This window comes from Odocoileus virginianus, chromosome 19 (genome assembly GCF_023699985.2).
Source record: "Odocoileus virginianus isolate 20LAN1187 ecotype Illinois chromosome 19, Ovbor_1.2, whole genome shotgun sequence".
Taxonomy (NCBI): Eukaryota; Metazoa; Chordata; class Mammalia; order Artiodactyla; family Cervidae; genus Odocoileus; species Odocoileus virginianus.
In genome coordinates, this window is record NC_069692.1 from 18,962,018 (window position 1) to 18,986,835 (window position 24,818).

General features: G+C 38.6%; 1 protein-coding gene across 1 annotated transcript; it reads right to left on the reverse strand.

Annotated features, from left to right (window-relative positions):
* Positions 1–454: 454 nt before the first annotated feature.
* On the reverse strand, positions 455–24,079 carry NUS1 (NUS1 dehydrodolichyl diphosphate synthase subunit). The gene is made up of 5 exons (XM_070449918.1): positions 23,493–24,079; positions 9,822–9,947; positions 8,263–8,412; positions 6,639–6,738; positions 455–4,086 (listed from the first exon to the last, which is right to left on the reverse strand). The coding sequence occupies exons 1-5, from the start codon at positions 23,905–23,907 to the stop codon at positions 3,996–3,998; spliced, it is 882 nt and encodes a 293-aa protein (XP_070306019.1). The 5' UTR covers positions 23,908–24,079; the 3' UTR covers positions 455–3,995.
* Positions 24,080–24,818: the final 739 nt, after the last annotated feature.

Genomic DNA, 24,818 nt, shown 5'->3' on the forward strand with positions numbered 1-24,818 from the left:
ACATGTTATACAAGTAAAAATATTATGTTGACACTTAGACATCATTCTGATTTCATCATTTTGGTCAGGTTTTCCTTCCCTGAGGCATACTTTTTTCCCTGTCCTTATAAGGGCAAGTTAAATTATTAGTGCTAATGAAGAAAAGTATAAAAATGGTCAATAGCAGATAAGCCAAATAGTTTGACCTAGGAGTACATATAGTTTTTACCTTTTTTTGCATCATCTGGATGCTAAATCCAGATGCTTAATTCATAGTACTTGAATCTCTAGAAGATAGAGGGAAGAAAAATGAGTATAAACTTTCTTGAAGATTTTGGACCAAGGCTAAGTACTCATTAAGGACAACTCAATGTGGACTATAATTTTTTCAAACATTTTATTTTCATGTGATGTAACTGTTTATATCCAGACACAAGAGCAAAACACAAAACAGAATGCAACACTCAATTTGGGGTTTGTAGTTTAAAAGGAATTTATTAAACCTGTTACAGTAAGATCCATTTAAATATAAATACCAAAAAATTCTAGGATTGTCACCAAAAATGTAATCAATGAATGATGGTATTAGTTTTTTCCTTTACATTTGCTTCTCTGAATTCTCTATTTTTTTTTTTTTTACAGTGAATGCATTTTTTTAAAGTTGCAAGCAAATTCTTTTTGCACTTCCCTTTTCCACCAATTTTATCAAGTGTATGGCCTATCAACTAGGATTCCTGAACAACTGTTGACAGCATCCTTATTTCCTGGGTTTTATTTCAAACTTTTTTGAACTTCCCCTACACTAGCTTTTGTTAACCGTAATTCCTATTTACTAAAGTTAAAAGGCGACTTTTGAGAAACTTGATTTCAGATGAAAATTATGCCTAAAAAGCCAACTACCTTACAATTAGATTCTCAAGTTAGAAAGTGAATACTCTATGCAACATAAGAAAAACTATAGCTCTTTCCCTTCTATTTTCTGGTTTGACGAGAACTGTCAAATTCCTTTCTAAAAGAGTATACATACACATTTTCAATTTGGCATTCCATATTCAGTTTAAAAAAAAAGTATTCAGATTTTATTTATTCTGGAATTTTGACAATTTTAGCAATAGCAAAGCTCAATTTCACCTTACTTTTACCTAGCAAAAAGCAAATTAACATTTTAAGATTCCAAATGTTTAGTCTGGTAAAAATAAGAACATACTTCAATCAAGAACACACCATCTAAAAAAATAGTATTGCTATCCTGTCATATGAGTTTCTCATTACATTTCTGCAGTCCCTACACGTTTAGAATAAATGTAGCATTCACATAATACTATAGTCCATGAAAAGAGTATATTCTTTTATTGTTTTTGTTCATACATGTCGTTTCAACCTTCAATAATAAAATTCAATAAATTTGATTCCTTAATCATAAAAACTTTACACATTATTTACATGTTGCCAAAGTCTATGCCATACAAAACATCACAAGGATTTGACTCTACGCATGGTACCATCACACAGGAAGAGGAGGGGGCTAATCCAGTAACGTACATTCAAAGACTAACTTGTAGATGTGCACAGTGTATTTGGCACTGTTCATCAACATTATAACACATTCCTCTCTTAAGACAGGCACTATTCAGCCTTAGTCACAATATATCAGAATTTGCTATTCACATCAAAACCAGCTTTCAAACTTTCTAACAATAATCAGTGTTAAGAAACAAAATACAATCATAATTGGGAATGGAATTCAAACCCTCAACCTCTTTCTAGGCTCCAAGCTGCCGTCCGTAAAGTAGGCTTAATTTGGTAATTTTTCCATTGTGGAGAGTGTCTAGAAGAAACAATATAAAGATGATATTCTTCAAAACACATAAAGACAACACTTTAAAGTTTTCAGTTCTTCTTGGGAGTGCAAAGAGAGCCCTGATAATGCATAACCAGTAGGTGATTTTGGCAGGAATTATAGAATGATTGATGTCATTCAAATTGTGGAGACTGTACTGGCAGTTAACCTCATGGAAAGAAACTGGAATGCCTGATCTGAAATCAGAATCCTTAGCAGCTTGTTTTAAGGGGTTTCTTCCTATCGAGGACAAAAAAAGACTCACGTCAGATTATAGACTTACTCTGATAGGTAACACTACACTGCTATGAAATATAAGGACAAAATAAAAATATAAAAACTCAAGTGTTAAACCTGTAGGGCTTTGGCTATATCCCAGTGGGTAATTTATTTGACTAACTTCACTTCAACAAATATGAAATCCCTTCACTTCAACTGGGCCCATTAAATTTAATTCATAAAAGCATATATATTCCAGAATGTTTAAAAAAGACACATATATAAAAGGCATAAATTCAGTTTTCAACTAAAGCCAAAAAGCCTCAATAGAACATGGGTGACAGTACAGGGGGACAGAAATAAAAAAATTCTCTGGTAAAGTTTCGGGACATGATGTTGCATCACACAAAGCTTTCAGCAATAAATTAAGACTTGAAAAAAAAAAGTCTCACAATGTACAAAGAACTATAATGTGCAAAGTAATGTCACTGAACCAAAATTTAGTTTATAATCATTTTATTTCAAGTGTATTTTTAAAATCATAAATGGAGTTTTGGAATCCAAAGTCAAAACATTTATTCTTCATAGACTCAGAATTTGACAAGCAATTCCAGACCTTGCTTTCCAAATCCAGTGTTCTCTGCTATTTTTCAGACTGAGACCTAGTATTTAAAACTGCTCCGTTCTAAACATATTTTGGATAACTGTTGTGCACTTGCTGTTGATAAGACTCTTCTGAAAACAGTCCATCAGACATATAAAGAATGGTTTCTGTCCAGGTATCAGCACAGAGGGGAGAACTACTAAACACTTATCAAAAAATCATCTATTCATTTAAAAAATAACAAAACCAGTGCTGTTCTCTGCATGAAAGAGAACATGCAAAATTAAATTACTTCTGTAGACTGTGGTAATATTTTATTACCTACACAGGCCTCAATCTCACTTAAAGATCTTTCAATGCAAAGTCACCATCAGGATTTACTCAGTAAAAATCCTGGGTACTAACATGGCCCTACATGTGCTATTCCAAAGAGGAACAGGTTACTTTCGAGGAAAAGAGCTGCCTTGGTAACTTCCCTCAAATGCTTATTTTAAATAAACATAGTTAATGGAAATATTTTTTAAACCAACTCTGGGTACTATCTCGCAAACTGCCCACCAAATGGAAAAGGAAATCAAAACTTTCTTGCCTTATTTGGGAAATTTTCCACCTTTACTTTTCAGATTATGACTTTTACCTTTTTTTTTGACTGTCTCATAAAATATTTAAAAATTTTTAAATTCTGTATTCCAATGTAAGAGTTCATTTTCAAATGATCTTCACAACCCAGAACACAGACAACAGAGCCACATGTTCAAGTCACATTGATAATAATGAAGAGATGAAAATGGACGGATGTCTGAAAACAGGTATTCCCTCTGCTCCAAAGGTGAGCAAACTTTTAGCATGTGAACAACACGGAACTCCATCCCTCAAACTCAGAATGCTTCCATTTCATGTGTCAATATATTATTCTTAAAACTTAAAGTTTGGTCACTTGGAAAGACGCAACAAAAATTACTCCCCCACCCCCCTAGACAACAAAATAGCTTTAATCGCCCCATTCTCTCCCCACAAAAACAGGGAAGTAGTTAGGGCTGAAGCCTTTAAATCTGAAATTTCAGCTCCTAAAACATTGCTGCAATCTGCTCAAAGGTGCAAGTTCACCATGTGTCCTTCTCCGCTACTTCCTCATTTATAAGTTTATTCACACACACACACACATGCGCGCGCGCACACACTCGCTCACACGTACTCTTACTCTCAAGTAAGACACTTTTTTGTGTTTGATGATAAATTATGAGGATTATGAACTAGGTGTGTACAGGGTTTCATAGGTCCTTTGTAAACATCAGAGTCACTAAGTCCTTTTCTCCAGAAGCCTGAAATCAGATCACGCGACCAGCGAAATCACTATTTCCCCAGACGCTGCTCACAGGCTGCATACTGACGAAGGGCAGAGAAAAAGTCCTCATAACTGATGTTTAGGTGGGAAGGCAAAGAGCTGGGAAAAAAATCAAAGGAGAAAAAAGCAATTAGCTGATATGCTATAATTTGGAGGAGGGGAACCAGGGTAATGACCAAAAAGTTTAAGAACAGAAGAAAGTAAATTACAAGCAGAGAGTACATCAAACTACTTCTACTAAATGATTATTAAACTCACTGTGAAAGAGTTCAAATAAAAAATAACCCCTCTATACATTTTTTTTTTTGACATTTTAAAGGGACTTGTAAAAGATAATTGTAATCTTAATGGAGTATAGCTGACTTAACAATGTTGTGTTAGTTTCAGACATACAGCCAAGTGATTCAGTTATACATATACACATTCTCTTTTAGATTCTTTTCTCATATACATTATTACAGAATATTGGGTAGAGTTTCTTGGGCTATACAGTAGGTCCTTGCTGGTTTACATTCTACACTTCCTAGGTACTGATAAGTCCCAAAGATCCACCCTTACCTGTGACTTTTCGTCCAAACACCAATCTTACATCTTTAACTGCCCTCTTAAGTCTAAACAGACCACGGCCTCAAAATCTTCTTATTCTTGAATTCAACCTGTTCCCTTCAAAATGAATGGTTCCTTGACTTTCCCATTTGTCTCAATAACACTGTAATTTATCCAGTCACTTAGGCTTAAAAACTCAGGAGTCATTTCATTTCTACCCTAGTTTTTACTGCAATTAGTAAAGTGCTAGGCCTGCAAGTATACTTGGTAACTAGTTCTCATGAATAAGAGAATTCATAGTATATTCCTCCTAGGATCCAGAATTAAAATATATTTTTAGCCTCCTAAGTTTCTCCTTTTTTTTTCTTTTTTGGTTTCCACATGTGCTTAATCTCATGCAGCAAATTCTATCAACAGTATTCCACAGTGTGTATTCTTTTATTTATATCTGGGCTTTTTTTCAATCAATATTACGTTTGTGAGATTCACCTGTTGATGCATATTTTTTAAATTTGTTCATTTTCATTTTTATCCAGTTTTCCCTTCTATAAATATTCCACAAAAGCGGCATGGGACAGCAGCCAGAGCACGATCTGCCCCAGATGGAGGTAAGAAGGAGGTGAAGCATCTCATCTTCTCTCCTCCTTTTCTACCCAAGCATCCACTTTCATGAAGTAAGTATAGCTTTTAAATGTATCAAACAGTGCATATTATTTTGCAAACTTGTTTCTTTCACTCAGCCATGTTTTTGAAGGTTTATTCAGTAGATACATGCGGCTTCTACATCTGGTTTATTCAGTTTAAGTGTTACATATATCTCACTGTATGTGTGCACCATAGTTTAACTATTCTACTGATGGACATTTGGTTCTTTTTTAATATTTATTTTTATTTATTTTGGCTGTGCTGGCGTCTTAGTTGCAGCATGTGAGATCTGCATGTGAGATCTTCGTTGTGGCATGCAGAATCCTTAGTTGTGGCACCTGGGAATCTAGTTTCCTGACCACGAAATGAACCTGGGCCCCCTGCACTGAGCTTGGAGGCTTAGCCACTGGACCACCAGGGAAGTCCCATTGGGTTATTCCTTAATTTTCTGGTATTCCTCACCGAGCTGCCCTTCTCCTTTGTTTTAAATCAGGGGTCTGCAATTACAGTCCAGGAGATTGCCACCTATTTCTGCAAACAAGGCTTTATGAGATCATAGTCACACACATTTGTTGACATAATCGTCCATGCTTGTTTAGCTATACTAGCCTGTGTTTAGTTGCAACAGAGAACAGCAGTTCTGAAAGAGACAAAGCTTCCAAGATCTAAAATATTTAGCCTCTGGCCCTTTATTCAAAAAGTTTGCCAAACTCTGTTCTAAATTAAATGAGCAGTTTCATTCTCATCCATGTACTCTCTCATAAATTACAGGTATGGCCTCTTCAGTTGTCATTTTAGCTCATTCTTACCCAGACCCAATCTACTCTAAAACATAGCTGTGAAACAAATCTTCCAAAATCACCATTCCCACTGATTTCCTACTGCCTTTCTACCAACTACACACACTCTTTATGCTTATAGTTAAAGCATTCTCAATGTCAACAGTCCCAACCTATTTGATTTCACCGTATACTACTAGAATCTAACACTAAGTCTCTGCACTGGTGTGGCCAGTTACCTATTTCCTTCTAACGTGATGCTCATAACTTGCCCCTTGGTTTTTTTGTTCCCTGCAGCTCACTCCCTACACTTTCTACATTTTCTCTAATTACAAAAAGTCTACCCCCTTCACACACCTTGGATCAACTTACATCTTTTCTATAGAATCAACAACTCTGGCCCACAGAGATCACTCCTGATCTTCTATGATGATTAGTTTTATTTTATTAATTTATTTTGATGATTAGTTTTAATACCAAATATCTGCACAACCACAAAAACTCTTGTGTCTGAGTCATTTATATAGGTTTTTATTTTACCACTGATACCGTCAAACACCTGAGGGAAAGGATCCAGCATTACAATAATTCTTTGGGAATTCCCACGACATCCAGTATGGTGCTGGGTTCAAGAAACACTTGCCGGACCAAACCAAAGTCAGTACACCTTTAACTACTTACATAATCTCAGTCAACCTGATGTGCCAGGGAAGAAAGCCTAGTGTGCTGTCCACAGGACCAAACTTCAACACTAAATCAGGGTCAGGGAAACCATTCGAACCTTGGAAAGAAAAAAAAGACACAGGAAATTAACATACATTGCTTACCAAAAAATGACCTATGGCAAAATCTGTTCATCAAATTGGTTTCTTATGTTTTCATGTATCTGTTCTCTTCAGAAACTTTATTCACATGTTCCATACCTCAATTTCTTGGCAAAACATATACTTTTATATCTGTTATTTCCAAATGTGGAAATTTTCTCTAAAGGCTGTTTAACTGGACTGATTACCTGCCAAGGAGGGGTATCCAAACTCCCACCCACTCTACAGGTAGTCCCCAAATCCCATCTATCTTTCAAGACTCAACTTGTGCTCTCTCGGCATCCTGATACCCACATTGCCTTAAGGACTCAAACACTTATTCTGGCCACAGAACCAAGTAACTTCAGGGAAGAAAAGCGACTTTATAAGCTGTCTATTCTCCTTCCCTTCCAATGTGCTGATTTTACAGAGCAAGGCCAACTCCTAGCTATACAGTTCCAACGGTCTCAGTATTCCCTAGAGCCCAAGCTTCCCAGGAGGGGAAGAGGAGACTATACACCTGCCTCAACCAAGATCTGGCCATTCTTTGCTGGTTTCCATATGAGATATGGCTTGAGAGAAAAAGGGGATAAAAATATTTCAACTACTAAAAAATAAAGTTTAAAATAAATCTTAATATAAAGAATCAATGATGTAGCAGAAAAGATGCTATAATCCAAGGGACCCAGGTTCTAAGAGTTTCTAAAACCTCAGTTCAGCCACTAACTATCTGGTCACAAGGTAAATGGAGAATTTATCTGAATGAATGAAAAATAAATCTGAAATTATATGGCTATAAAAGCTAACAATGGGCATGAATTTATTAAAATTATTGCCTTTCTTCAAAAGGGTCAAGGATAAGGCTAGTAAGCAGAAAGACCATAATGTTAAGGCAAAAAGTTCCTAGGGAACTCTGGAAAGAATAAACAAACTAAAGGCTTTTATAAGCAATTGAAGGAAAAATAGATAAAATATAAAGTTACATGTGGTATAACATGACAAAATCAGTTGTATAGTTGGTATAATAGAATAGAAGGAATACTAAAAAAGGAGTCACAGATGATAGTAGTATTATATTCCCGGGACTGTTTCCTAAATAGCTGTTGAGTTCAAACTTAATATTCAAACTTAACAGAGAGTTCAAACTAAGAAGAAAGAGGAATGTTGTATGTCATTTTATTTCAATAAAACTGAAAGATAAAATAAAATAAGGCGAAATAAATTTGAAAAGAAGGAGGCAGAAGTAGAAGTTCTATTTTTAAGGACTGCCCCTCAAATCCTTTTAGATCCTCTCCTTTACCAATAATTCTGAAAGCAAATGAGTTGACTACAAATTTTATTATCTCAAAACTATCTTCATATGTGGGTCTCTAAACTTTAGAAACATAATAGGTACAACAAAAACAACAAAATCAGGCTTTATGGTAAGAATGAGACATAGATATTCTCCTTCATACAGCATCCTTGTGAGACAAAACTAAAAACAGACATATACGACTTACTAAGTAAACTGTCTAACATATCTACATCCAAATCTGTGGATTTCTTTTGCTGCTGGGCTACTAACTGGCAGAAGTCTTGAGCAGCTCTTACAATATCTGCTTTTCCATCTTCTGGGGACAGCACCTTCACTGCCGACTGGCAACTTAAAACTAGAAGAAAAAATAAGATATTTTTTAAAAATACCCTCTTCCAAATATATTTCAAAATCAGTTTCAAGAAAAAGTACAGTTCTTACAGTAAACAAGAATCTTTTATGCCCTTCAATTTTAACATCAAAGCATACCTAGCTACTCTGCTCTGAAAGAACCTGTACATAACATTTGTGTATGTATTTACATGCAGTCTTCTTATCAAAGTGCTCAAAATGACCTTGTATCTATGAATAAACCCTCTAGAAAACAGAAATTTTAGTTATAGTTCAGTTCAGTTCAGTTGCTCAGCCGTGTCCGACGCTTCGCGACCCCATGAACCGCAGCACGCCAGGCCTCCCTGTCTATCACCAACTCCTGGAGTTCACCAAACTTCTGTCCATTGAGTTGGTGATGCCATCCAACCATCTCATCCTCTGTCGTCCCCTTCTCCTCCTGCCCTCAATCTTTCCCAGCATCAGGGTCTTTTCAAATGAGTCTGCTCTTCGCATGAGGTGACCAAAGTATTGGAGCCTCAGCTTCAACATCAGTCCTTCCAATGAACACCCAGGACTGATCACCTTTAGGATGGACTGGTTGGATCTCCTTGCTGTCCAAGGGACTCTCAAGAGTCTTCTCCAACACCACAGTTCAAAAGCATCAATTCTTCAGCACTCAGCTTTCTTTATAGTACAACTCTCACATCCATACATGACTACTGGAAAAAGCATAGCCTTGACAAGATGGACCTTTGTTGACAAAGTAATGTCTCTGTTTCTTAGTTATAGGGTAACTTACAATTTCTGCTCACCCAAAATGCCATCTACAATTACAGTATAGTTAGCAATAACACAGATAGAAGACAAAAATGAAGGCTGTAGGAAGAAAAAAAACTGCTTCAGTGGAAATGAACTGTCTATAGCACACGGATCTACCTTACCAAATTCTTATTCTATGGAGTTGTTTTACAATTCATAGGATTCTACATAACTGATAGCTCTGCCTAATTCTTGTTTACAGACATACAATTCTTTGGCTGGTAGAGGTTCAATTATATTCATTCTAATCCTACAGAAAAATAAGTTTTGTCTCTAATCACATATTTATTTTAATATTTTTGATCTATAAGTGTGTCCACTCTTTGGATTCTCTTTGAACAGGCTATAAAATCTACTGATTCCTGGTTATTTGAGTTAAATAAAATCTTTAACATGTGTTTATATTTTAATATGTATGAGAGTCATTGTTTTCTTTTTCTGAAAATTATCTTTTAACCAGATGAAGAAAGAAAACTCTAACTCTGATGATTAAAGGTAGTGATAATAAACACTAGGGCAAAATGAATAGATAAAGGAGTAACAGAATATGCCTTGAAACACAAAAAACATTATCCACATATATTAAATATTTAATTTTACACTCATGCTTACCTTGATCATCTTTGTCATTACTATTTGCAAACTCTGGTGAGTATTTGGAACAATCTAAGCCCAGAAGTTCTTGCTGTTGTTTTAAAATTTCATCCATCAATCTGGAATTATTTCTTTTGAAAATACCTTAAAAAGAAAAAAAAAAAAGTAAATGTCAACTAGGTTAATTTATCCTCATCAATAATTAATGGATGCTTGTTATGAAAACAACACTAGATCCAGAACTGAAAAAAATTCCAAATGAAGCAATGATGACTAATCCTAAACCAGAATCTAAAAGGAAAACAGGACAACAAAACTCTGTTATTTTTAAGAGTCTGGCCTCAGACTAAAGTCAGAAAAAGGACAGGAGTAGCAATTCTGTGTCAATATGAATATGAGAGAAATTCAGGCCTATAAAGAAATTTTAAGAGACCATTCACTTGACATCTTCATTTACAGGTTAAGAAACTAAGACCCAGGTCTCAGAAAGACCCTTAAGGGACTTGTCAGAGCATTTAGAAACTGCAGCAGCGGTCCAAAGTTTCTATCTTCCTCTCTCCCAGACTACTTTCCTTACAGATTCACTCTATGCATGCAATACTGTTACCTCAATTTGATTAGTTTTTTTTTTAACAGTAAGAATAATATGAATTATGTAAAAAGGAGAAAAACAGAAGGGGCTGAGAGCCTGGCAGGCTACAGCCCATGGGGTTGCAAAAGAATCAGACACAACTTAGCGACTCAATAACAAAGAGAACAGACAAAAGTACAGAAATCAAAATTTAGTAAATTCAAGTAAAGCATGAAAATATACTGCATAAAAGTCTTTCTGATCCTCCAACCATGCACATAAAAGTAAAAACTACAGTTACTATCATATCACTGAGAAAGATGAAGGAACTATTAACAAACTTAACTAATATAGAAAGCTGTAATAAAAAACAATTTGGCTATTTTCAGAGAGGCCAGCTTTCTAGTGGCCATTGCCTCTTAGACCTTTATCAAGGGCTCCTTCTCTGTACTCAGTCAGCTCTGTCTTTAACAAAACAGCTCAAAGATTAACTGGGAGAGAGAACATAATAAATAAATATATATATACAGTAACACAGAATCTGCTGAATATGCTGTATAATGCCAACTTGGTTGAGTATGTGTCTATCAGTAGTTCAAAGATAAAAGCAGTCTCTTTGGTTAAGAAAAGGCTTTGTAAAACAAGCAAGAGTTAAGTTGAGCTGACCTCAGAAAGTTAAGAGAAAAGAAAACAGAAGATAGATCATGAAGAAAAAAAGCACTGAATGCTCAAATGACAGACAACTACTACTTTTGATCTGAGAAATCAAGTCAAATGATTTGAGAAAAGGAGCAAGGGAAGGGGCCCAATTTTTACTTCATTCTGCCTACCCAATGGGTAACCAACCTTTTCTGGGCAATGTATAAACATGTAGAAATATTCATCTTGAGGAAAGCCAACCTGGCCACAGCATAGATAAGGACTGGCAGCAGACTACTGCAGTAGTCCACACATAATTTGATAAAGCGGTAAAAAAGAATTCATTGTAAAAGAAGAGCTGAGAGAATAAAGAACATGACTTGAACAGAGAAAATCCCACGGCTTTAATCCTGGGAAACAGAAATTGATAATATTCTTAAAAAGTAGGGAAATTCTACAAAGAACTGGTTTGAAGGAAAAGACCAGTTTTAGACAGCTGATGACAGACCATTTAGGTGGGGTCACTGTAAAAGCGCTTAAAGATGTAGGGGAGGGTGTTCGTGACAGGGGGAGGTCAGATACGCTCCGTGGGCAGGCTCTTACTGTGGCGCCTACAAGAGGCTAGCACAGTGCCAAGCACAGAAAGGGGAAAGGCACTCAGTCACGGCCGACTCTGCGATTCCATGGACTATATGGTCCATGGAATTCTCCAGGCCAGAATACGGGAGTGGGTAGCCTTTCCCTTCTCCAGGGGACCTTCCCAACCCAGGTCTCCAGCATTGCAGGAAGACTTTTTTTTTTCTTTTACCAGCTGAGCCACAAGGGAAGCCCAAGCAGAGAACAGACACTGAACAGATAAAGGTCTGCGGAAAGACCACGACAGGTCAGAGACCTTTCTTCTCAAAATCCCATCCTCATCCCAGACTGCTTGAATTATCTTCTCCTGGGTCAATTCCCGATCTACTCCTTGAATGGCCTCTTCTCACTCTGCACTGAATCTTTTTCCTCTTTCCACCTCTAAATGGAGACTACTCCTCAGCGTTTCTGCCTCAGCCCTCTCTCTGGTTCTTTATGGGACTTCAAAACCCCAGCAACAGGACCAGGGTGAGATGAATGAGGCAAAACTGGGGGCAGGAGGCTATGCGTTGCAAAAACCCCAGTAACTAAAATTAATTACAACTTAATGGAATACCTTAAAAATTTTAACATTAATGTGAAACTTCCATGATGAACAAAAGATAAAATTTTAAGTAAAAAAAAAAGGATCAGCATTTGGTTCCCAACATTTTGAGTTTATTCAAACATCTAATCCCACTTTGAAGTTCTGTAAGCATCTGAAAAGGAACAAATTTAAAACTTGGCAGCTTATCTTTCAAAAAAGCTCTCAAACACTTATATTGCATCAAGTTAAAAAAAAGAAACAGTACTAAAGTGTAAAACTTATACATACTTAGGGACAAAGCCTAAAGGAGAACAGTAAATATGTAAGGTTGATGGGACAATGGGTGATTTAAAATCACAACTGCTATAAAGCTGCTCATATAATTTTAAAAAATCACCACCAACACCAACCAAAATAAAACAGCCCTTCTTGTTGCTGTTTTCTTTCTAATAACATCATCAGTAGCTGCCCAGTCACCTAGACATGGTCTCTGCTCTCTGGCATTACCACCACCAGCCCTATCAGAATGCAAACCTCTGACTCATCTACAGCAATGTCCCCCTGAATCTATTTCCCTTTGTCCACTGTCCCCATTGTTTCAAGCAATAGTCTTCTTTATAATATTACAACTACCCTCTGATGGGTCTTCTGCCCCTTCTAGCGTGTATCACTACAGACGGATCTTCCTTGGGTACATCTGTAAGCCTGGCACATTCCAACTTTAACCTCTTCAATGGCTCCCAAAATGCTTACAAAAATCTACAGTATTAGGAACAAACTATGCAGATCCCCATTAACATTCCATGTTATGCTTCCACACTTGGTAGGTAGAAATAATTTATGTTCATAACATAACTGAATCTTCCAATTTCTCTATACTTCTCTACCCAGCAAATCTGATTGCTTTATATTGCCCCCAAAACACCTGAAGTGACTCTGACTTTCAACCTTTGTTACCTCCCCAGCCCCACATCTGTAAAATTCTCCTAATTCTTCAGGCCAGCTGAAATGTCACTTACCCCCAAGAAGCTGCTCTGAATCTCTAGCCAGATATGCCCAATTCCTCCTGTGACTCACCTCACTCCTTGCAAATACAAACACCTGCTCAAACTCCTTAACAAACCAATAACTACTTTTATTAGTTATAGCTTAACTCTCCCCCACCCCCACTGAACTATAGTCTTGTGAACTTGAGTCTTATTATCTCTTCATGTAGCAGGAGTTCAATGTTTATTTAATAAACTGAATTATCAGTGCACAAAGTGCCACCTAAAAACAATGAAACCTAAATGGACATGACACTGAATGGAATTTTTAAGAAGTTTCCAGGAACCTCTCACAATAAAAGGAGACACTTCCTTATTGCACATAGGCAGAAATGCTGTTCAAAAGCAAAATTATTACACAGAGATGCAAATATCTTTTATAAAAAAGACCTCCAGAAAGTTATTTTAAACTGAACCTTTATCTTGGCTGATTTGGATGGAAGGATGAAATTTAAAAGTAATTTCTGAAAACTACTAAATGCAAAAAAAGTACTAAATGCAAAGACAGATCACCAGCAAAATAATTCCCAATACCCCACAGCTTGACCGCCATCCAGAAATCTGATTACACTCTATGGTTCTTATCTTGCTGATACTTCCCATTAAGCAATATTCTCGGGCTACAGCTTTCTTCAGGATTCAAAGTCTACATGTAAACACTTCACATAACAAGATCTGCAACAATATATAAGAATGCCTCTGACTGAGATAGGCAGTTCCTCTGGCAATATCTAATATATCCTCTGTATATCATAATCTTGTTTGTCTTCACAGAATCTAAACTAAAGCCAAAATGATGTAATAAAAATAAACCATAATAAAAGTCCTCTTATGCAAAATGAAGTGGCACACATTTAGAAATAACTGATTTAAGGCAAAAAAACATTAGCAAATACTCAAATTCATGAAAAACCTGTGTTTTACAGAATTAATATAAAAATGAACTGCAAGAATTTATTTTATCCCGTCCTTTGACAGATGGGGAAACAGACCCAACAAGGCCAAGCAATTGCCCTTGGTTAAGAGTCGAAGCCTTTGGATTAAAATCCAGGTCTCCTGACTTCCAATTATTCAGTTCAGTAACTATGTAATGCTGATAAACAGCGCTAAATTCATCTTAGTATTAAATTCTGAATTTCCCTCCCTCAAAAGTTAAACAAAAGTTGGCCGTTTTACAAATGAACAGAATCTTTAAAAACAAAACAAAACTAAGACTAGAGCTCTTTTTAAGGTTTTTAACAGGGATGGGATGGGAAGGGAGGCGGGAGGGGGGATCGGGATGAGGAACACATGTAAATCCATGGCTGATTCATGTCAATGTATGGCAAAAACCACTACAATACTGTAAAGTAATTAGCCTCCAACTAATAAAAATAAATGAAAAAAAAAAAAAGGTTTTTAAGAAGTTACAGGGTAACAGATACTTGAATTCTTTAAGGGTGACTTAGGAACCTAAAGTTAGGGTTTTGCCATAATGATTTAAAGACCTTTACATTATGCTTGTTGCTCTACAACTGTATCTCAAGCACAGTTTCCCTCATGTAAACTATCTGGAAATATATACATATAGGAAAGATATATGAAAGAGCCCAAAATTTTAAAAACACACACACGAGAGTCTATAATTTCCATGAAAGAATAAAATATGCTAAGAAAGCAGACCTCAGAAAGACAACAATGTTTTTGGTATTTTTGATAAACACTATGCCAAATGTAGATCTCTTCTTATATCTTAAGAAAGAGCGTTTTTAAATTCTAGTATTAAAAACTGTATAAGATGTTCAAAGTGTAGACAACAAGGAAATGTCCCATAACCATCCATCCTAACAAACTGAATGTCCCTTAACCTCATCATCATAAAACGACTATTTCTGGTTTTTAATATTTCCTAGACATACCTGACCAAGCAATTTTGTATCCTGCTTCTCTCACTTGTATAACATGTATCCTTCTTTGGTGCTAGTCTCAGGATTATTTTAACAACTGCATTATTTAACAAAAAAGGCCTCTGAATTCAGTAAACATTTCAAGTACAATGGGAAGCCACTGACAAGTTTTATTTAGAGTTTGAATAACATTACCAAAAAAGTTCACTTTGTTGATGGGTAAAGAGTGGATTATACAGGGAACAGAATAGAACTGAAGATAAATTAAGAGGCCACTACAGCAATAATCCAGGTGAAAAATAATGAAAACCCAAACTTGGGTGGCTGCACTGAAGAACCACAACCAGGTGGCAAACTCGGAATATATTCCAGAAGATCAAGGAGGCCTGAGGACAGATGAGAGGCAGAACATATAAATTTTCAGCTTGAGCAGTTGGTGGGAAGGTAGCGGCTTCCCATTTCCTGAGATGAGAAAAAACCCAAGTAAGGCAGGGTCTGGTGGTGGGGGGCAGATTCAAGAGTACTGCTTTGGACATGTTAAGCTTTTGAGATGCCTAATAAAATAAACACGGAGATGTTAGGTAAGGAGTTAGACACAGGAGCCTGGAATTATAGAAAAGATAAGGACTGGAGAGTCAAACCTGAGTGTGAGCATACAGATGATATTTAAAGCGAAAGGACTGGGAAAACTATCTGGGTCAAGAGTCAGCAAACTACTGCTACTGGAACACAGTCACACCATTCATTTATGGCCACTTTCTGACTGTAGTGGCAGAGCTGAGTGCTTGTGACAGGGACCACAAGGCTCGCTAAGTCTAAAATATTTACTAGCTGGCCCTTTAAGAAAGTTTTCTGACCCCTGATCTAGGAGATGGGTGAACATCAGAAAGACAAGGGCATATATACAGCACAAAATTCTAGGGCATCCCAACTTTTAGAAGTGGAGCAAACGAACCAGAAGGAACAGGCAGTGAGACAGGAAGACATCCAAACACACATGTCATGGAAGCCAAGAGAGAAAATATTTCAAAGAGAGTGGAATTAAGTACGCCCTACACAGATTATGAAAAGCTATAACCAATCTAGCCAGCCATAGTAAAAAGCATTACTTTGCAGACAAAGGCCCGATTAGTCAAAACTATGATTTTTTCCATTAGTCATGTATGGACGTGAGAGCTGGACCATAAAAAAAGCTGAGTGCCGAAGAACTGATGCTTGTAAACTGTGGTGCTGGAGACAACTCTTGAGAGTCCCTTGGCCTGCAAGGAGATCAAACCAGTTTATTGTAAATCCTTAGCACGTTAACCAGTCAAGAAACTGAGATTCAGAAAACCAGGAACCCACATATAGTAAGAAAAGAAAGTGAAGTCACTCGGTTGTGTCACTTTGCGACCTCGTGGACTGTAGCCTACCATGGTCCTCTGTCCATGGGATTCTCCAGGCAAGAGTACTGGAGTGGGTTGCCATTTCCTTCTCCAGAGGATCTTCCCAACCCAGGGATCGAACCTGGGTCTCCCACATGGCAGGCAGAAACTTTACCATCTGAGCCACCAGGGAAGTCCTTAGACTACATAGAGTAAGGGACAGATCTTAAATATTGCTTCTTCTAAAATTTATATGAACTGAATAATCAATTCTAGAAAGTGAGACTTTCAAAATACACATGCATTTCTTTTCTTAATCTGAAATCTAAACTTTTGCTGTGACTATTGCTTGTCTTCAATAGAAACAGACTTTTAAAGAAATATCTAACAGCAAGTATTTATAAGGACATGATAAAGAAAGAAAAGAAAAGCGAGATAAACACTCAACCAATCTCTCTTGTTATAATCTCCCTCTCATCTCACCAGCTAAGGAACTAAAGTAATACTTTTTTTTTTTTAAATAAATAAATACCCATCCTTTGAAATAGTCTACCTTTCTTTTTAAATGAGATACCTAAGTAAGTTATCTGGTGGTTATCATTTAATTCTCTAACAATCCAATGATAACACTATTAGAGGCAATCTTCAGAGAAGAAAACATATACTTATAGGACAATTTCTTTTTTAAATGTACCAATAAAATTTTACATGACTGAAGTACTCATAACAAAATAAATCTCATAAGACAGTAAATAATTTTGTTTCTAGAGAAAGCCCCAGGATACCTCATAGAACAATTATCCTGGAATGAGCATGCTGTAGCAAGGGGAGAGACACGTGTAAGAGTGACACAGCACAATGGGATGAGGGCTGGGTGTTAGTCCCCGTTCTTCAGCGAGAGAGATATGTAAAATAAACAAGCCGCGGGGGTCTTCTAAGCCTCTGGCTGTACATCTTAAAAATGAGAATGTCTTCACAGACTGCTCATCTGACAAGGAAAGAGTTCAACCCAGAGCAGGAGCTCCATAAAATTAAGTTCAGTTGATTAAAAAAAAGTCAAGTGTGTCCTACAACTCACAGCATGAACGTTTATATTAGTGGATGAAGAAAACTCTATTTAGCTTTAAATACCTTTTACAAATTATCTTTATTACCTCTAGATAAGTAACACTTTACCAAGGCTTTAAGATGACCCAACATAATCAGGAACGGTACTAACATGCCTGGATTATGGCTATACTCTCACATTAGTGGAAGCTGGTACAGCATAATGGGTTAAGTACAAAAGCTTTGGAATAAAACCTGGTTCAAATTCTAGATCTGTCCCTTACTATATGTGGGTTCCTGGTTTTCTGAATCTCAGTTTCTTGACCGGTTAATGTGCTAAGGATTTAATGCACTTCTTTGCATAGCATCTGGTACATAGTAAGAGCGCAACAAAGAATAATTATTACTATTAAGGAAAGGTTTGTTTTCATACATAAATCCAATACTATGGTTAAATAGAAAGCTACTCAGAAAACAAGGTCATTTCAAAAACAGGATAGAGCTTTTCAAAGACAAAGCAAAACTGGGATAGTCAAGAGAAGCTACCTAGCAGCTAATAGTGAGAATGATTTACAAGGATCTATTGATAGCTTTTGACAGGTTGCTAGCCCTTTGTAGAAAAAGGGGAGAGGACATCACAGGATGTTAAGATAAATGTGAAATTCTGTATTATATTTGCAACGTATTATATGAAGGTGAAGATTAGAAACAGAATCCCTTCGAGAGAAGACAAGAACCCTAGTGTGTACTGTCTGTGTATAAAAATTTAATCACATTTATATTTAGACTTTCAACACTTCTGGCAACTCCATATTTCAGCGTAAGGAGCACAATACTTGATAAATTTATATTTCCCAACAGCATCTGTGTCAGTGTGCCAAATAAACTAGGGCAAACTATGCTCATTTCCCTCCCACTATTTTAAGGCTTCTGGGTATTGGTGCTGGAAAACAAATTACCATTCATCATCCTTACCTATTAAAAAATGCAGCCTCTTCTTTCAATTCAAGGAATACATACTGACCTACTCATTACATGCAAACACCAACCTACAATCTGTAGGAAAACCAACAATGAGGATAGATACTAGTACAAAAGTTTGAGCACATATACATACAACTGCTACTTCCCAAGATGGAGAACTTGGAGATGTATAGCATTTAAGGAGATTCAAGGATACAGCAAGATCAGGAATGGGATAGTTGAGAGAGAGTACCTAAGCAGTGATAGGACGGACTTAAAAGGTCCGTCCTGATAGCTTTTGGACAGGTAGAGAGCCATTTGGCAAGAAAAGGAAAAGAGGACCCTCCAGAAGGAGGGACATCAAGTACCTAATCATGGATAAAGTAAAAGGCGTATAAGAGATTTTGAGAAATAGGTTGGGAAGGCAGATTGTTTTTAAGGATAGTGTGAAAAATCTGAACCCCAAAACCATTTCATAAGATATCTAGTATGGATTTACAATCATAGAAATAACACTAAAGAGAATAATACAAAAGATTTGTTTTGTTGCTAAATTCTCACAGAGAAGCAAATGCCTTATTCCAGATCACTCCAATTTATAGCAATAGTAAGTAACAGTTAACTGCAGCACTATTTACAATTACCAAGACAAGGAAGCAATCTAAATGTCCGTCAACAGAGGAATGGTTAAAAAGAAGATATGGTATGTATTATATACAATGGAATACTACTCAGCCACAAAAAGGAATGAAATAGTGCTACTTACAGAAACATGGATGCACCTAGAGAGTGTCATACTGAGTCAAGTCAGTCAGTCAGAGAAAGACAAATATGATATCACTTACATGTGGAATCTAAAAAAAATGGTATAAATGAACATATTTACACAACTGAAAGAGAGCCAGAGCTGTAGAAAACCAGCTCACAGGGGGAAGGGTGGTGGGACCGGATAAACTGGGAAACTGGGATTGACATGTACACTCTGCTATATATAAAACAGATAACCAATAAGGACCCACTGTACAGCACCGGGAACGCTGCTCAGTACTCTGTGAAGACCTACATGGGAAAGAATCCAAAACAGAGTGGATCTATGCACATGTATAACTGATTCACTTGGCTGTGCGCCTGAAACTAACAAAATACTGTAAACTACCTATACTTCAAAAAAATAAAACAGAAAGAAAAAATATTAACTGAATATTAAGACCCACCCAAGATCATCCTCATTTATGAAAAGGAACATAAAAGATGAATGAATAATCTGATGTAATAATAAGTAGTGGCATGTCCTTACATCTGTGGTAGGGTCAAACTTCAATGTGTAAATGTATCATGTAAGTAGCTTAACAAAACTAGAGTTGCTCAGGTCCCATTCCCCTGATTTGGTCTGACCAATAACTCTGCTGAATCTGTACTTTTAATTAACACCCCCAATGACTCATTCATAGATGGCCCACAGACCATGTTTTGGAAATACTGCCCGACAGCAAGGTTCTCAGCATGGCAGCAATACAGCTGAGCAACATGAACAGGTTCCATCCCTGAAGATTAAAGATACATCTCCAGGTACCTTGGATCGAGGCATACTTTTAGGGAGATCCAGGCAAGTATAGCATCCCTAAAGCTAAAGCACCAAAAGCTCCAAACTCCAATTTTTGTTCCAACCCAATTATGGTCTTGCTTAAATGATAACAGTGTAGACAAAATTGCCAAATTACCCTTCTAGAATTCTGAGCTCAAGAAATTCCTGAGAAAACAACTCAAATTTCTTACAGGTGAAAGAATTATTGTAGAAATTCTTGATCATAATCAAGAAGCAGTGCAGGTACATGGAAATGAAAAGATCAGTGTGTTTGCTGAGTCAAACCAAAGTAAGGAATTCCCCATTCTCTCTGTGTGCGTCACATACTGAACACTGTACTGATTATGGTAATCCAAATTCTACCTACTTTTGCAAGGTCCGTCTCAGATGTCACCCCCTTCCTTACTATGGACAGGGGTAAGGAAGTACTGTGTTCGTGGGAATACTTCTCAAGCATGTATGTTGAGAAGTAACCCTGTTCCTCATGGATTTTTCTCTTTTTTTCTCTTTAAAGTCTCTGTCATCCACTAGCATTTATACATTAGCTTAAAATAATCTTTAGTAACTATCCCTGACTTTAGAATAAACTCTTTAAAAGACACAATCTCTTGTACTTCTTTGTATCCTAATGCTTTATATCATAGCAGGTACTCAATAAATGTGACATTAAAGAGTATGTCAATAGGCTTTTTAAAATAAGTTAAATATTTACATAGAAATAGGCTCAAGTGAAAGCTTGAGAAAACTGAATAGAGCTTAAGTATCTATATAGTTCCCCAGAAAAAGGATACGTTTTCTTACATAACCACATGGCTTGTTCACTGACCTCCTTCATGTCTACTCAAAAGTCAATGAGGCTAAAGAGGAAGGGGACATACATATACTTATGGCCAATGCATGTTGATACATGGCAGAAACCAACACAATATTGAAAAGCAATTATCCTTCAATTAAAAATAAAAAAATTTTTTAAAAAGTCCATGAGGCTTTCTTTGGCCACTCTTTTTAAAACTGTACCCCCTACTCCACCACTGACTTTCAACATTCCTCTCCCCCTCCTCTGCTTTACTTTTCCTCACTGCATTTATGATCTAATACAGTATCTCCCAATTTGTCAGCTGTTAAATGAATGAATCAATCAGTCAATACCAAGGATGAGTAGGTTCAAAGTCTCTTATTTCAAACAATGAAATTAATCCCTATCCCATTAAAAACTCATCAAAATTGCTTTTACAGTAGGACAAAAAGTGCTCTGAGTCCATGCACTGAAAATGCTCCATAAAACTCTTTTTGATTATCAGTCAAGACTTGGGTAGCTTGACTTCTTCCTTTTCTTTACCAATGGTTTATTTAGCAAATATGATAGGATATTTCTGAATCACACCAGCAATTCAAGAACAGGAATGTTCAGAACAAGGAAGTGTGGCAATACTATAAACTGTGTTCTATTTAATTACTCATTTTCTTTCTCTACTAGAACATAATGGTACTTGCTTTATAAGAATTACTTGAATATAAGCGATTCACTTAAAGTCAATTCACCACATTGCTCAACGGCTTTAATTAATTTCCGCCCTGCTTCACTTACTTTTCCCTCAGACAATATTTTTGTTGCATTGCTCAAGCAAAGACTGTGTCGCCTTATAACAGTCTTGTGATTTCTATTGGTCTTTTGGCAAGTTCCATAAAATCTCAGTACCTGAGTATATTAACTTTAACCTTACAGGGTAAACTATCATTTGATGATGATGGGCTGTGAGTCACCATGTTCCTTGCTGGCTGCAAGGAAGGTGATTGGTCAATCAAAGACAACTCTAACACCCTGCAAGATTTGCTGTCTGACCTCAATCTATGCTTTCTGACAAAACGTGATACGTAAACCTGCCTATGTGGTCAAGATTTAAAGGCTAAAAATCAAGTTCTAGTTCCCGTGAGCATACCATTAATTTAAGGTATTGAACGGAGAGTAAAATATTAGTTTTCTTTCCTTCATACCAACATTCCTCAATCATTCTTAGTGAAGTGAAGTCGCTCAGTCGTGTCCGACTCTTTGCGACCCCATGGACTGCAGCCTCCCAGGATCCTCAGTGCGTGGGATTTTCCAGGCAACAGTACTGGAGTGGGTTGCCATTTCCTTCTCCACAATCATTCTTACTTGAAAGGAAATGCTATTGCTTTCGGCATTTGACTGAGACCCAAACAAAATGTTTATCTCCTACTCATTCCTCAGAGCCTGGCTTAAATACTATCTCCTCTGCAGGGACTTCGGGAGTTCCTCCAATCAGAATTTCTCCTCCTAAAGGAGATCTGTTCTGGGTGTTCACTGGAAGGACTGATGTTGAAGCTGAAACTCCATACTTTGGCCACCTGATGCGAACAGCTGACTCATTGGAAAAGACCCTGACCTGGGAAAGATTGAGGGCAGAAGAAGGGAATGACAGATGAGATGGTTGGATGGCGTCACCGACTCAATGGACATGGGTTTGGGTGGACTCCAGGAGTTGGTGATGGACAGGGAGGCCTGACGAGCTGCGGTTCATGGAGTCACAAAGAGTCGGACACGACTGAGCGACTGAACTGAACTGAACTTCTCACAGCATTTACTAACTCTGAACATCTGCTGCTTACCTTGCCACTCCTATGAATGTGTCTACCCCCAACAAGCCTGAGTCTATGGAACTAAATGTTAAGAATCCAAAGAATATGCCTAGCACTGGGCTTTAACTTTGTTGCTACCCAATAAATGTTCAAATTCTGTACCTACAAAAATTCCCTTAAGTGAAAATTTCCTCAATCAAAATTTACGGGAGGACAAGTACTGTGTTGGCCCCTGAGGATCAAGGATCGCACAACATCCCAGGCCAACTGAAACAGAAGGTGACCACTTTCCTGGCCGCCTATCCAGGCTCTCAGGTACTTTTCATAAGCCTACTTCAAATGCCACTTGTCCCCAACCACTGAGCTGTGACTTAAAAACAGTGCTTTGGGCCTCTCTGAGGAACCACTGCGGTGTAACAAAAAGGTAAACCCGAAGGAAAGTTCAGACTGGCTAAAATATCAATCCTCCTCTTACTACCTTTCTAACTTTGGACAAATTTGTAAACGTTAGCGACCTCAGCTCCCGCATTTGTGAAACAAGGGTATACAAACACCATCCACTTTACTAGGACGTGAAAACGAGTAAGAAACATTTTTAAGTACGTAGAAGGTGATGAATCGAATTCAGAGATTTAGCAGATGTTCAACTAAGCCTATCTCCCCTCCGCGAAAAGTGCTAGCACCATAATTTGCACTTAAGGGCCTCGGGGCACAGAAACTCGCGGAGCTGGGAAGGCTGTGCCGAGAGGCGCGCTCCGATACACCTGCCGGACGTGCGGGCCCCACGGCCGGAGAGGCCCCGGTCCCCCGACCCACTCCGGGTCTCACCTTGATGGTCGTAGACGCTAATGTACGAGATGCCCACGGCCATACACCACACCACGAGGCTTGCGATGTCCGAGAAGCTGGGTTCCTGCTCCTCCTCCGTGATCACCAGGCCCATGTGCACTGGCAGCTTCTCCAAGGAACGGCCGTCCGCGCGCCAGCGTAGCCGCCGGTGGGCGGCGGCCGGGGCCGGTCCCCCGCGCGGATGCCGGTGGTGACGGCGGTTCCTGCCGGCAGTCGGGGGCTTGCGGAGCGTGAAGCCGAGCGGCGCTAGGACCGCGGCGGAAGCGGCGCGACAGCAGCGCCGCCAGATCCAGTTCCAGGTGCCGAACCGAACGCGGAGCCAGGAGGTGAGCGTGCGGTGCAGGCAGAGCAGAGCATGCAGCACCCGCCACACCAGCTCGTACAGCCCCGTCATACTCTCGCGGCGCCCGGGCGCCCTCCTCTCTCCCTCCCACACCCGCGGCGCGACCGCTTCTTATCCGGCCCGGCGGCCGGCGCGGGCCATCGCTCCGCGTTCCCCCGCCCCCTGCACCCGAACCCCTTTCTACTGCCAACACCTCACCTCGCCCCCGCCGCCATCTTCCTCCTGCCTCGGCAGCCCCGCCCCCGCTAGTACATGGACAGTCCTGATTGGTCGACGTGGGACTCTGACGCGGCCTTTGAGTCCGAGGATGTGGCCCAACCCGGAGCGGGGAGGGAGGGCGTGGGCCTGCGAACGAACTGGGCCGAAGACCGAGGGCTCCCCCTGTTTGTGTGGAGGCCGAGGGGCAGTCGCCCGGCTGGCGCGCGTCTTGACTGGAATGGGAGATTCCTGGAACCCCGCGACCCTCGGATCTTGGACGTTTTGTGCGGTCTGTCTCTTCTCACAGCCCCGCCAGAAACGGCTGCCAAAGAGTAAAAATGGCCCAAGTGCATTGGAAATTACCAGAAAGAACCTAGAGGTAGAAAGTTGCCCTCAGCAAGTGTTCATGCTGGAGATCAACCAGCGTCGCCAGAAGTGCCTAAGAGGCGGAAGGGTGCCCCGTAGAGAGGTCTGGCTATTGTTCTTCGGTTGTATTCTAGCCGAGGCTGATTCTTCCAAGAGGGACAATGAAGATATTTAGTAATGCCCCTGAAACTCAATGCTTTCTGCCCAGTTATTCCTCTCTAGACTCTATCCTTATAGGCTGTTCATTGCTTGGCACAATACATAAAAGAGGCTCTGTCGCCTGGCACTCCGGTCATTTTTTATTCATTCATTTTTTCAACGATTATTAACTACCAGCATAACTGAGCTCAATCACCACCTCTATTTGCTGTGAACTGCACATGCAGCAGGACCCTCCC